Source organism: Puma concolor, unplaced genomic scaffold (assembly GCF_028749965.1).
Source record: "Puma concolor isolate L17-30 unplaced genomic scaffold, mPumCon1.1.hap2 unalloc_scaffold_5, whole genome shotgun sequence".
Lineage (NCBI taxonomy): Eukaryota > Metazoa > Chordata > Mammalia > Carnivora > Felidae > Puma > Puma concolor.
Genome location: NW_028240258.1, coordinates 359680 through 371977, shown reverse-complemented (window position 1 = coordinate 371977; position 12298 = coordinate 359680). Strand labels below are relative to the sequence as shown.

Genomic DNA, 12298 nt, shown 5'->3' with positions numbered 1-12298 from the left:
CTTCGGGAGCAGAACCTTTGTCCTATTTATCTTTATATAGAACAGAACCTTGACCCTCACAAATATGTTCTCTGTGTGGTTTGCGTAAACAAGTAACTCTTATCTTGATGCCCTACTCTTGTCTCAACAGAATACAATGAAAACCATTCATTATCCTGCCCCATTATCAGATCAGTAATTTTTTTTTAAGATTTTATTTCTAAGCAATCTCTACGCCCAGTGTGGGGCTCAAACTCACAACCCCGAGATCAAAAGTACCATGCTGTACTGACTGAGCCAGCCAGGCACCCCAATAATTCATATTTTTTATAGACACACTTATATTGTTTTAAATTCATGCAGGGCACCTGGTGGCTCAGTTGGTTGAGCGTCTGACTTCGGTTCAGGTCGTGATGTCACAGTTTGTGAACCCGAGCCCCACGTTGGGCTCTGTGCTGACAGCTCAGAGCCTGGACCCTGCTTCGGATTCTGTGTCTCCCTCTCTCCCTCTGCCCTTTCCCCACTCGTGCTGTTTCTCTGTCTCTCAAAAATAAATAAAACATTTAAAAAATTTATGCAAAACATTAGGTATCTTAAAATCTTTGTATTATAGGATTTTATTTTTGGTGAGCAAAAGACACTCCTTAACCTGAGTTTTCATTTCTTTTATTCCCAGATTTAATGTTTTAAGTACATTATTTCTTACTGATACTTCGAAAAACAAACATTCTCTGAAAAAAACTGGGAATGGCTTTTCAATGCTCCTATTCTAGAATTTCATTGAGTCCTGCCACTCTTTGAAAGTGCACACAATTCTGAAAATTGCTGGGTCTGTAGCTCAAAAGCAGAAAGCTTCTGGAACTAATTTCTTCAGGGTGGTTACACAGTCCGCTAGAAGACACAGCCATGATAAATGAAGCATATGGTCCCTCCCCCTGTTCCTCTTGACCCTTTCACTATTGATAGTGCCATTTACCACACACACACACACACACACACACACACACACACACACACACACACACACACTGTACATTAGAGCTATTCATTAGGACTCTGTTCACTGCAGGGGAGCTAACTCTAACCACCACACAGACCCTCCTCAGGATCAGTGAAATACATACATGGCAGGAGCACAAGGGTGAAACCAGAGCTCGCACATGCAGGGTGCACCGAGCGCTCTCACAACTGCAACACAGCCCAGAAGTGGGCTTGGAAGAAAGAGTACAGCTGGTGCTGGGCACGTGACTTACCCAGAATGTACAGTAATAAAGCTGTGATTGTGTTTCTCAAAAACCGCTCGATTCCGTAGGTGTATTATTCAGCGGCCATTCCTTCTTACCCAGGGATTCTTGGTTTTAGCCATGCAGATAATTACACAGACTTCCTACACAATATACCACTCGTGTCCCCTCAGAGCCACGTAAAGATTGGATACTCTCCTGTGAGGCTAACAGCACTCGAGTTTAAAGCCAAATGAAATAAAACCCCAGTATAGAAGGCTCTCAAAAGCAAACATTTAAATTGGTTATTTCTGCAACAGAACCCTGAATTTTGAGGTTAAGTGTTTAAATTTGAATATCACACCAATCACCAGATATTCTCAAAGCAGTAGAAAGATCTGTATTCAGTGACCCAATTGTGTAGTTTTATTTCCACCGTTCTATCAACCCTCTTTTTTTTTAAATGTTTTATTTTTGAGAGTGTGTGCATGGGGGAGGGGCAGAGAGAGAGGGGCAGAGGATCTGAAGCGAGCTCTGAGCTGACAGCAGCAAGCCTGATGTGGGGGTTGAACTCACGAACCGTGAGATCCTGACCTGAGCTAAAGGTGGACGCTCAACCGACTGAGCCACCCAGGCGCCCCTATCAGCCCTCTTAAAATAAGCTGATACCACAGGTCCTACAGTATTCTACGCTTCCATCTCCCTCCCTCCTCGTGCATATCAAGGGCGAGATGACACTATTGATTCATTTACTTAATCAGTCTAAATTCTATCCTCACTACAGTTAAACAGCTACACTGACCACATTTGAGAACTATGGCACACAACGTGCTAATAACACTGCTACCATCCACCACTCTTTCAGATCCTCTTGAGGAGCCGACGGACTTGATTTCTATTTTCGAGCTCGAAATAAGCCCAATTTAGAAAGGCTGGCTCCATTCCTTTCTGACAATCTTCCCAGGCAACTCCAATTTGGAGACCACGCCCCGGCAGCCCAGCTGTGTACTAGATCATTAAAGCATCCTTTCAACGAGCATTCTGGATAAAGCATTTCATTCAAGCACATTACACTGGATTTCTCATTCTGTGAACATAAAGAACCGTACTGTACAGCATACACAGCAGCCATTTTAAGAACCAAAAAAAAAAAAAAAAAAAAAGAAGCCACGATGGCATCAGAAGGCATCTTCGCCCTTGAGACGCTTCTGCTGGAGGCAGCGCAGGGCTACAGGCTCTGCTCAAATGGCACCACGTCTGCAGCGGGGATGCTGAGGTGCTGGAAACTGCATCCAGTTAGCAGCCATGCTGGCTTTGGCAAAAAAACCACCAGAGGCCCAATCACGTGAACCAAGCATTCACCCACCATCGAGAAGGCCACCTCCAAGATGTCTTCTTAGCAACCCCAAACCCAGAATTCACCCACCTCGGATTAGGGCGTCCCTCCTCGGCCCGGACGGTGGCAGAAAGTTGCCTGTGCTCACCAGCGTCCCCCACTTGCTGTTGTGGTTCGATGGCAGCTTCCTGCCAAGAGCAGCACAGTGAAACTCCGAATCATCAAGCTGCCTTCCTCAAGACATCTATTATTACGAACCCCCTCATTGTGGGTTTGCCCCGCAAGCCTGTGCCACGGAGGCGAGGACGCAGCCTGCCGCCTTGTAATGACACTCAGCCACAGGTCTCACAAGCTCCGCTCTCCAAACTGTTGTTTTTTAGTGTTTATTTATTTTTGAGAGAGAGAGAGAGAGAGAGAGCGAGCTGGGGAGGGGCTGAGAGAGAGGGAGACAGGATCCGAAGCAGGCTCTGCACGGACAGCACACAGCCTGACACAGGGCTTGAACCCATGGACCGTGAGATGGTGACCTGAGCCGAAATCAAGAGACAGACGCTTGGGGCACCTGGGTGGCTCAGTCGGTTAAGCGTCTGACATTGCCTCAGGTCATGGTCTCACCGTCCTTGAGTTTGAGCCCCGTGTCAGACTGTGCTGACAGCTCGGAGCCTGGAGCCAGCTTCAGATTCTGTGTCTCTCTCTCTCTCTCTCCCCTCCCCTGCTTGCACTCTGTCTCTCAAAAATGAATAAACATTAAAAAAAAAAAAGGCGCTCAACCGACTAAGGCAACTAGGCACCCCCTGAATATTGTGTATTGAACCTACTACTGGTTCTTTTAAAAAAAAATTTTTTTTAATGTTTATTTATATTTCGAGAGAGAGAGAGAAAGAGGCGAGATGACACTGGAATGTTTTCTTTAAGTTTTCTAGAAAGCTTAAAGTCAACTTTTAGCATTAGGACTCTTACCTTATAGAAGCGCCTGGGTGGCTCAGTCAGTTAAAGCGTCTGACTCTTGGTTTCGGCTCGGGTCGCGATCTCACAGTTTGTGAGTCTGTGCCCCGCGCTAGGCTCTGTGCTGACAGCATGGAGTCTGCTTGGGATTCTCCCCCCGCCCCTCCCCTGCTCACTCACTCGCTCTCTCTCTCAAAATAAACTTAAAAAAATTCTTTTTAATAAAAAAAAAATAAAAAGAATTCTCACCTTATAAAAAGTGCAACAGTTTAATGCATTGCATGTTTAATTACATTTGTTCTGGAGGAATCTAAACATATTTGAAAAAAAATACTACAAGGAACAAATATTAAAAATTTTAAAGGCCTCAGCATTTGAAGAGTGGCTATCGTGTATCATACACTGTCTTCACCCCTTTTCATTTCAGAGGAGAACTGACCATTTTCTAGGGTTCCCCCCAAATTCTTTACGTGGGGTTAAGGTTGGGGCAAGCTAATTATGAGGAGAGACAGCTGAAGCAAGTGACGATGGGGAGGCCGGGGACTCAAGGCAGGCACACGGATACGGAGTTAAATTGTCATGGATGTACCTGTTTAGTCCCCAGGTACCTTCCACACAAGTTGACACGAGAGAGCCGGTGCACACAAACGATGCCCAAACGGCGGGACACAAGCGACACTGACATTGGGCCATCGTATTTTCAGGGCATCCTATATGTGCCTTAAGACAGCAGCCCGGGGCAGCTCTTCCTTGGCTGGGGCACAAACCTTACCTGTTTGTAGGGGTCTGTGGATGGTGAGGAACGGGACCTTCCATGAACGTACTGTGGCCTCTCGTGCTGATCCAGACCTGCGTCCAAGATGTCATCCGCTGAGTGATACCGCCCAGAACTCCTGGCTTCTAGAGCGTTTCTCTGCTCCCTCCAAGAGGCTTGATACTCAGCAAAGGTTCCAAGTCTCTGAGGCGGTTCTGGTTTTCCCATGGTCGCCGTTTTTCCGTGACTGCTGGGGTTCTCTCCAAGGGAGGTCGTGTGGGCCCTGTTCTGGAACCAAGGCTCTGCACCCTCGTACCCGTGGCCCGCTGTCCGCGGCCTCTCCAGCTTCTCCTTCGGGAATCCACAGAGCACTTGCCTCTGCCCAGGTCTCTGGTGAATGGGTCTGCTGCTTTCCTCAAAAAACTTGCACCTGTCGGCGAATGTGCCCATGGTGTCCTCGGACGCACCGGGGTGCCGGTGGGGGCGATCGGGCCCTGCGAGCCCCACCTCGTTCATTTTCTCGGGTTCGGAGTACGATTTCAGCTTCTGTTGCACCGTGAACCGTTTCCGGGCCCCAATGCGGGGAACGTGCGGCAGGCCCCCTCCAGACGGGGACGGCTTGGGCAGGCCCCCCTCCCAGAAGTGGGGGGTGGCATCCAGATGTGTGCCGTGCTCCTCAGTCCGCGGCTCGGCTGACCCCGCGGGACGATCGGCCGGGCCGGGCTCCAAGTCGCGGCGCTTAAAGGACGTGGCCCTCAGGACCCGGGCTTGGGCCTCCTTCAGGTGGTCTTTATAGGTGCCCCGGAAGGAACCTTCTGGGGAGGCGCCGGGGATGCCTCCCGGCTCCACCTGCCAGCCGCCGGCCTCCCGAGCCGCCTCGTCGGCCCCAGCCAGCGCCACCGTGCTTCTGCTCTTCTGCAGGTTGGCTCGGCGCATCTGGACCTCGTTCCTCAGGGTGGTGGCGAAGCGGTCGCTTCTCCGGGTGGCTCTGCCCACCTGGCCGTCGAACGGGGGCGGCCTTTCGGCACCAGCTCCCGGGCCGTCGTCGGGCGGGCGCGCCCCCTCCCGGGCCAGCGAGTGAAGCATAGGCGTCTTCCGAGGGGAGATCTTGCCGCTTTCTCCCGCGGCCCACAGGAAGCCGTCGGCGGCTTCCTTCCCCGCCGCTCCTGCCCTGTGGGCGGCTGTCTGTGGCTCCTCACTTCCCACGGGGTGGCCCTTGGCTGCCTGGTCGCTCTCACGGGTGTCCGAGGCCTCCTCCTCGTGCTGGATGTGACCCCAGGGCCCGTGGCCCATTGGGTGCTCAGTGGGGAGTTCGTGGGCTTCTGCGGCCCCGTCAGACTGCCAATATTCCTCGTGGGGCTGTCCCGCCTGGGCGCTTGCCTGCGGGCACTGTCTGCTGGTCACACAGTAGTAGCGGCTCTGCCCACCGCTGTTGCCCTTCTGTTCGGTGGCACCGGGCCACCTGAGCCGAGTGGGGCCGTCGTCCTGGACACAGTGGGCAGAAGGCTCCTGGCGGCCACCAGGGACGGCCACACAGTGCTGCTCCCTCAGCGACGAGGCGGCCCTGGGGCCGTCGTGACAGAAGGGACTCTCGTCACTGTACTGGCGCGGGTGCTGGCAGCCACAGGAGGCCTGCGGGAAACGCACGTCCGTGCTGGACAGGGAGGCCTGAAGCCGGCCGGGGGCCCCTGGGAGGCCACCCGGCCTGTGGTCAGGGGTCGGCACCCCACGGTCCAGGGGGACTTGGGGCGCAGGGCCCGAGCTCCCGACTCTCTTCCCATTGCCGGGCCGTGCCGGCCTCCACTGCTGACTGGCGGGCTCTGGTCTCCAGTCACTGCGGGGCTGGGCCTGGGGCGGGCCTGGAAAGTGCTGCACACTGGCGGTGTCTGAGAGCAGAGGGCCCTGGGCCTTCTCGTGGCTCTTGGTGGCAGCGAAGCTGTCACTGCGGAGAGGGGGAGGCGGTGGAGGAGGGGAGGAAGGTGCTTTTCTCTTATCGGGGACATACCAAACCGGTCCCAAATTTGATTTTCCAGGGGTGGCCAGCTTGGTCTCAGGACTGTCCTCTGGCCTGGGGCTTCTGCTGCCGTCACGGGGGACCCGGGGTGGGAAGTACCCGAGCCTGTCCTCCAGGCCCTGGGGGTCACTGGCAGCGTGGCCCTGCCGGCCGCCCGGCCTACAGGCCTCCCCCAGGCCCACGTTGTAGAGGATGTTCTCCGCAGAGGACGCATCAGCCTTGGGCAAGGTGTGGTCGGGCGTGCTGGAGCTGGTGGAGAATGAGCCGTAAGCTGAGTCCCGCTTGCTCGGGCCGCCCAGGTGGTCGATGCTGCCATTGGACCTGGCGGCAGAGAGGCGTCTGGAGGGGTAGGGCTGGGAAGGGTGGTCCAGGCTGTCGACGCTCCCCAGGGAACTAAAGTGGTCAGAGGTACGCTGCAGATTCGTGTGCTCCCACGTGCCAGACAGGTCATGGGAGGAAGAACTAGGAAGAAAGGACCAGAGAGAAGAGTTTGCTTTTGAAGCGAGCAATAGTAAAGGGGACAAATGAGGAGAGCAGGACCAAGAACACAGCTGGCCCCACACAGAAACGTCCAGATGCCGGGGCGCCTGGGTGGCTCAGTGGGTTCAGCGTTCAACTTTGGCTCGGGTCATGATCTCACGGCTCGTGAGTTTGAGCTGCGCGTCGGGCTCTGTGCTGACAGCTCAGAGCCTGGATGGAGCCTGCTTCAGATTCTATGTCTCCCTCTCTCTCTGTCCCTTCTCTGCTCGCATTCTGTCTCTCTCTCTCTCTCTCTGTCTCTCTCTCTCAAAAATAAATTAACATTAAAGACATTTTTTAAAAAAGATTATTCTGTGACCCGTGAAAATGACAGGAAATTCACATCGCAGCACTCACAGATATGCTGTGATTGGAACACAATTATGGCCATTTGTTTACACACTGTTTGTGAATGCTTCTTTTTTTTTTTTTTAATTTTTTTTTTCAACGTTTATTTATTTTTGGGGGGACAGAGAGAGACAGAGCATGAACGGGGGAGGGGCAGAGAGAGAGGGAGACACAGAATCGGAAACAGGCTCCAGGCTCTGAGCCATCAGCCCAGAGCCCGACGCGGGGCTCGAACTCACGGACCGCAAGATCGTGACCTGGCTGAAGTCAGACGCTTAACCGACTGCGCCACCCAGGCGCCCCTGTTTGTGAATGCTTCTGAGCGACAATGGCAGAGCTGGGTACCTGCAACTGACAGAGACCCATGAAGCCTAAAATATTTCCTACCAGCCCCCTCAAAGAACAAGACTGTGAACCCCGGGGTTTAGCGTATAAAAGGATTCTTGTTATGGATTACTAAAACCGAAGAAGCAATCAAATGAAAGTAATTTTCTTTTTTCTTTTTAAAAATTTTTTAGGTTTATTTATTTATTTTGAGAAAGAAAGAGAGAGCAGGGGAGGGGCAGAGAGAAAGGGAGAGAGGGAGAATCCCAAACAGGCTCTGAGCTGTCAGCACAGAGCCCGATGTGGGGCTCGAACTCACGAACAGTGAGACCAGGATGAGTTGGATGCTTAACCGAGTGAGCCGCCCCAGTGCCCCAAATAACGATAATTTTCAAATTAAAAGGGGAAATCCAGAGATAACGTTACTTTTCCACACCCAAATATTAAAGTACCAAGAGCTCCACTTAACTCTCAGTTAATGGAATATTTGATAAAGGACCCAAGCCACAGGCTTTCTTAGCAAAACAAACACTGTCGTGCTCAGGGGACTCATTAACTTGACAGAGTTCACTGGAGCTGTACCTGAATGCCAAAAATACTGGTTCTGAAGCAGGATGGGGCCTAAGACAGGGAAATACAAAATCAGGTTTGTTGCTACAAGCTGGGAGATATGTTTGTTAAGGAATCAGTTATTCTATGAGGTAGTGACAGTGTATATAGGAGGCTAATGGCTCTCGATGGTAAAACTACTTATCCAAGTATGTTAAAAATGCTTCCGTGGGGAGCCTGGGTGACTCAGTCAGTTGAGCATCCCACTCTTGATTTTGGCTCAGATTATGATCTTACAGTTTCTGGTTTCAAGCCCCGTGTGGGGCTCTGAGCTGGCAGCGTGGAGCCTGCTTGGGATTCTCTGTCTCCCTAGCTCTCTACCCATTGCCCTACTCTCTCTCTCTCTCTCTCTCTCTCTCTCAAAAAGAAACATTTAAAAAAAGAAAAACTGGTTTCAGTAAAGTTCAACAAAGCTGGAACATTCAGTCTTCAAGGTAAGAAACAAAAAAACAAGAAAAACTACCACAACCCTGGCGACTTTAGGTTTGGGGAGAACCAGGATGAAAGGGAAAACTGTGTGATTAGGGCAAGGACACAGGAGACCGAACTGGCTAAATCACTCTTAAAACAAACACAAGGGTTGGGATGAGCACTGGGTGTTGTATGGAAACCAATTTGACAATAAACTTCATATACTGAAAAAAAAAAAATAAATAAAAAATAAAATTGCAACCCACTCTCCAAAAAAAACAAAAACAAAAACAAAAACAAAAACAAAAACAAAAACAAAACACAAGGGGCCTGGGTGGCTCAGTGGGTTAAGCGTCCGACCCTTGATGTTGGCTCAGGTCACGGTCTCAGGGTTTGTGAGTTGGAGCCGCAAGTCGGGCTCTGGGCTGACAGCACAGAGCCTCCCTGGGATTCTGTCTCTCCCTCTCTCTCTGCCCCTCCCCTGTTCTTGTGTGCTCACTCGCTCGCTCTCTCTCTCTCTCTCAAAATAAACAAACATTTAGAAAAGCACATCACTGACCATTTATAAAACAAACAAATGAACAAGAGAACCAACGAAAACACACAACAAGGGCTCCATCTACAAGCTCAGAGGATACGGCAGCTACCGGGGACAGTGACATTGTCCTGAAGGCAGGGGACCGTTGGCTTGTATACCCTTTCCTAAAAGGACAGAGCAGTGCCCTTCTCAGACAGAACAGGAGGCGGTTCTCCTGCACCCTCCCCTCAGTGCCCTGGAGGTGATTTCTCTGTAACCTTTGAGGTCTGGGCAGCTAAAAATAGTGCCCAGCACCATTCCCACACGCGTGTGGGCAGCAAACGTGATTCTTTCATCAACAAACCACCAAATGGGCGTAATGGAAATCGTATTACTTTACGTCACTTTGATAATGAAAATAAAAGGCCCACTTTTCACTTAACTTTTACTACTCAGTTGACAATCTGTGGTTTTTCAAAAATACCCTGGACTCCAAATACCATCATCTCCTGTCACTTTCAACAGGTCAATGCATTGAGATGTATTGCCTTCACAGGAGTACTTCAGAAGTTTGTAGCAGACCGGTGTTTACTAACGATCAAAAACTGATTTTGAGATGGTTACGTTAGCTCTACACACACAGGCACAAATGCCCTTCCATAACAGATACGCACGCACACTCACATACACAAACACATACATTCAAGCACACACGCGCATGCATGCACTTACATACATGTGCACACGCCACACTTACAGATACACCTGTACATATACATACATATACACGCTCATACATGGGCTCGCACACACCCAAAGCCACCCTGCTTAAAAAATATTAAGTTGACTTATTTATTTTGAGGGGGGGAGAGAGGGTGAGAGGGAGACAGAGACCATCCCAAGCAGGCTCTGCACTGTCAGTGAGAAGCCCGAGGCTGGGCTTGAAGCATGAGATCGTGACCTGAGCCGAAGTCGGACGCTTAACCCACTGAGGCAGCCAGGCACCTCCCACCTCTCTAAAAAATTTTTTTAAGTTTATTTATTTATTTTGAGAGAGGGAGACAGAGCCATCATCCTTTTAATATGAGACTTGTGAGGACGCTGGCCACTCACCCAAGGTGGCCAGGAGAGGCCTCCTCCAGCCAACACCCCTGTGGTGTGGCCACACACCTGCCTGACACGTTAACCCTTCTGACCCTGAAATGTGGACTCCAGGTAGCCCAGAACTCCCCCTCCATTCACTGACCTACAACTCCCAGCATCTGGGTCTCCCGCTCAGTGGGAAAGCACCCCTGGGCCCCCGACGCTGGATGGCACCCTGGCATGTGGGTTGTGAAGCCCTGATTTCCTCTGTAAGGAGAGCCCTGGGGGCTGGGGAGAGGGTGTTGATGCTTAAGAGAACGGCCTGGGAGCCTCGCTGCAATACACTTGCCGAACCCTTAGGCAGATCCTGTCTTCTTTTTCTTAAGTTTTTTTAATGTTTATTTATTTTTGAGAGACAGAGAAAGACAGAGTGTGAGGGGGGAGGGGCAGCCAGAGAGGGAGACACAGAATCCCAAGCAGGCTCCAGGCTCTGAGCTGTCAGCACAGAGCCCGACGTGGGGCTCGGGTTCACAAACTGTGACATCATGACCTGAACCGAAGTCAGACACTCAACCAACTGAGCCACCCAGGCGCCCCGCTTCTGCCTTCTAATGTGTATGTAAAACTCTCAGAAGAAAGGTGCTTGCTGTAGGCACATGGGTGGACGGACAGCCCTCCCACTCAGCTCAGGACCACCGACCTGGCTGGCCCAAAGGGATTCAGCCCAAAAAGGTAAGTCCCCAAGCTCCTGATTTATTAAACAACATAAATGAGAAAGCACACTTGTTCATCCTTGCTCTTGGTGTTTTAGTTTTTGTTTTCTTTTTTTTTAATGTTTATTATTATTTTTTGTTTGAGAGAGAGAGACACACACACACACACACAGACAGAGACACAAAGTGTGGGCAGGGGCAGGGAAAGAGAGAGAGGGAGACACAGAATCCAAAGCAGGTTCCAGGCTCTGAGCTGTCAGCATAGAGCCTGACATGGGGTTTGCGAACCACGACATCATGACCTGAGCCGAAGTCAGAGGCTTAACCAACTGGGCCACCCAGGTGCCCCTAGTTTTTGTTTTCAAGGCTTGGACACCTACCTACCCAGTGAAGAATTTAGACATTTCTACTGGTAATGGTGTGTCAGCAGCTTTTCCTCATCAGAAAAAAAGCCTCTGACTGTTGATTTCGGCTCAGGTCACGACTGTACCGTTTGTGAGTTAGAGACCTGCATGGGGCTCTGTGCTGACAGTGCAGAACCTGCTTGGGATTCTCTCTCTTCCTCTCTCTCTGCTCCTCCACCACTGGCACTGTGTCTCTCTCTCTCTCTCTCTCAAAATAAATAAATTAAAAAAAAAAAGAGGGGTGCCTGGGTGGCTCAGTTGGTTAAACATAGGACTTTGACTCAGGTCATGATCTCGCTGTTCATGAGTTCAAGCCCCAAATCGGGCTCTATGCTGACTGCTCAGAGTCTGGAGCCTCCTTCAGATTCTGTGTCTCCCTCTCTCTCTCTGCCCCTCCTCTGCTCACTCTTTGCCTCTCTGTCTCAAAGATAGATAAATGTTAAAAAAAAAAAAAAAAGAAAAGAAAAGAAAAGGAAAGGAAAGGAAAGAAAAGAAAAGAAAATCACGCTGAAGTCAAGAAAGGTGCTGTTAGGCAAGGCAAGGCAAGGCAAGAAAATCACGCTGAAGTCAAGAAAGGTGCTCTTGTGGCAGGGCTGGGAAGTCATGGATGTTGGTGGAATGTCGAATATCGTCCATCCCAGTGGGAAACAGTGCCTACCTGGGGTGGTGACGGCCATGCCAGGAAGGACAGGAGCTGGCAGAGGGGAACGGAGATGCTGATGTGTCGGGGTGGCTATCAGAAAACTTGGTGGCATGCCAGGAGTGAGGCCTCCAGCTCAGCTCATTCTTCCTGAAAAAAACAACAAAACAAAAAAAACGCAGACAACTCAGGAATTGCAAATAAAGGACAACCCTGTGCCAAGATGGGAGTGAGACACGGAAATATGTTACAGCTACTCCCGCGTGACTGATAGCATTGCTTCCGGGGCTTTCCACGGTATCTGGATATGAAAAATTGTTAACTTTTATTAATGCAGAACCCATCCTAAGGCAGAGTGAGAGTCATGAGCTCCAAAATGTGAACTAAGCCTTATTCTTCAATTTTTGCTCTAAACAGGTAAATAAATCTGTCCTCGCCTCAGCCATCAGTAGGACCCCGGAAGGACTCTTCTGTCTTTC

General features: G+C 50.5%; 1 protein-coding gene across 1 annotated transcript in view; it reads right to left on the bottom strand.

The window, feature by feature from the left end:
- Positions 1–11179, bottom strand: part of LOC147571153 (protein Shroom2-like) — a 44339-nt gene extending 33160 nt beyond the window's left edge. The window contains exons 1-2 of the mRNA XM_086696599.1: positions 11160–11179; positions 4256–6713 (exon numbers count right to left, since the gene is read on the bottom strand). Coding sequence (XP_086552725.1) covers positions 4256–6713; positions 11160–11179 — 2478 coding nt within the window. The remainder of the gene's footprint in view (positions 1–4255; positions 6714–11159) is intronic.
- Positions 11180–12298: the final 1119 nt, after the last annotated feature.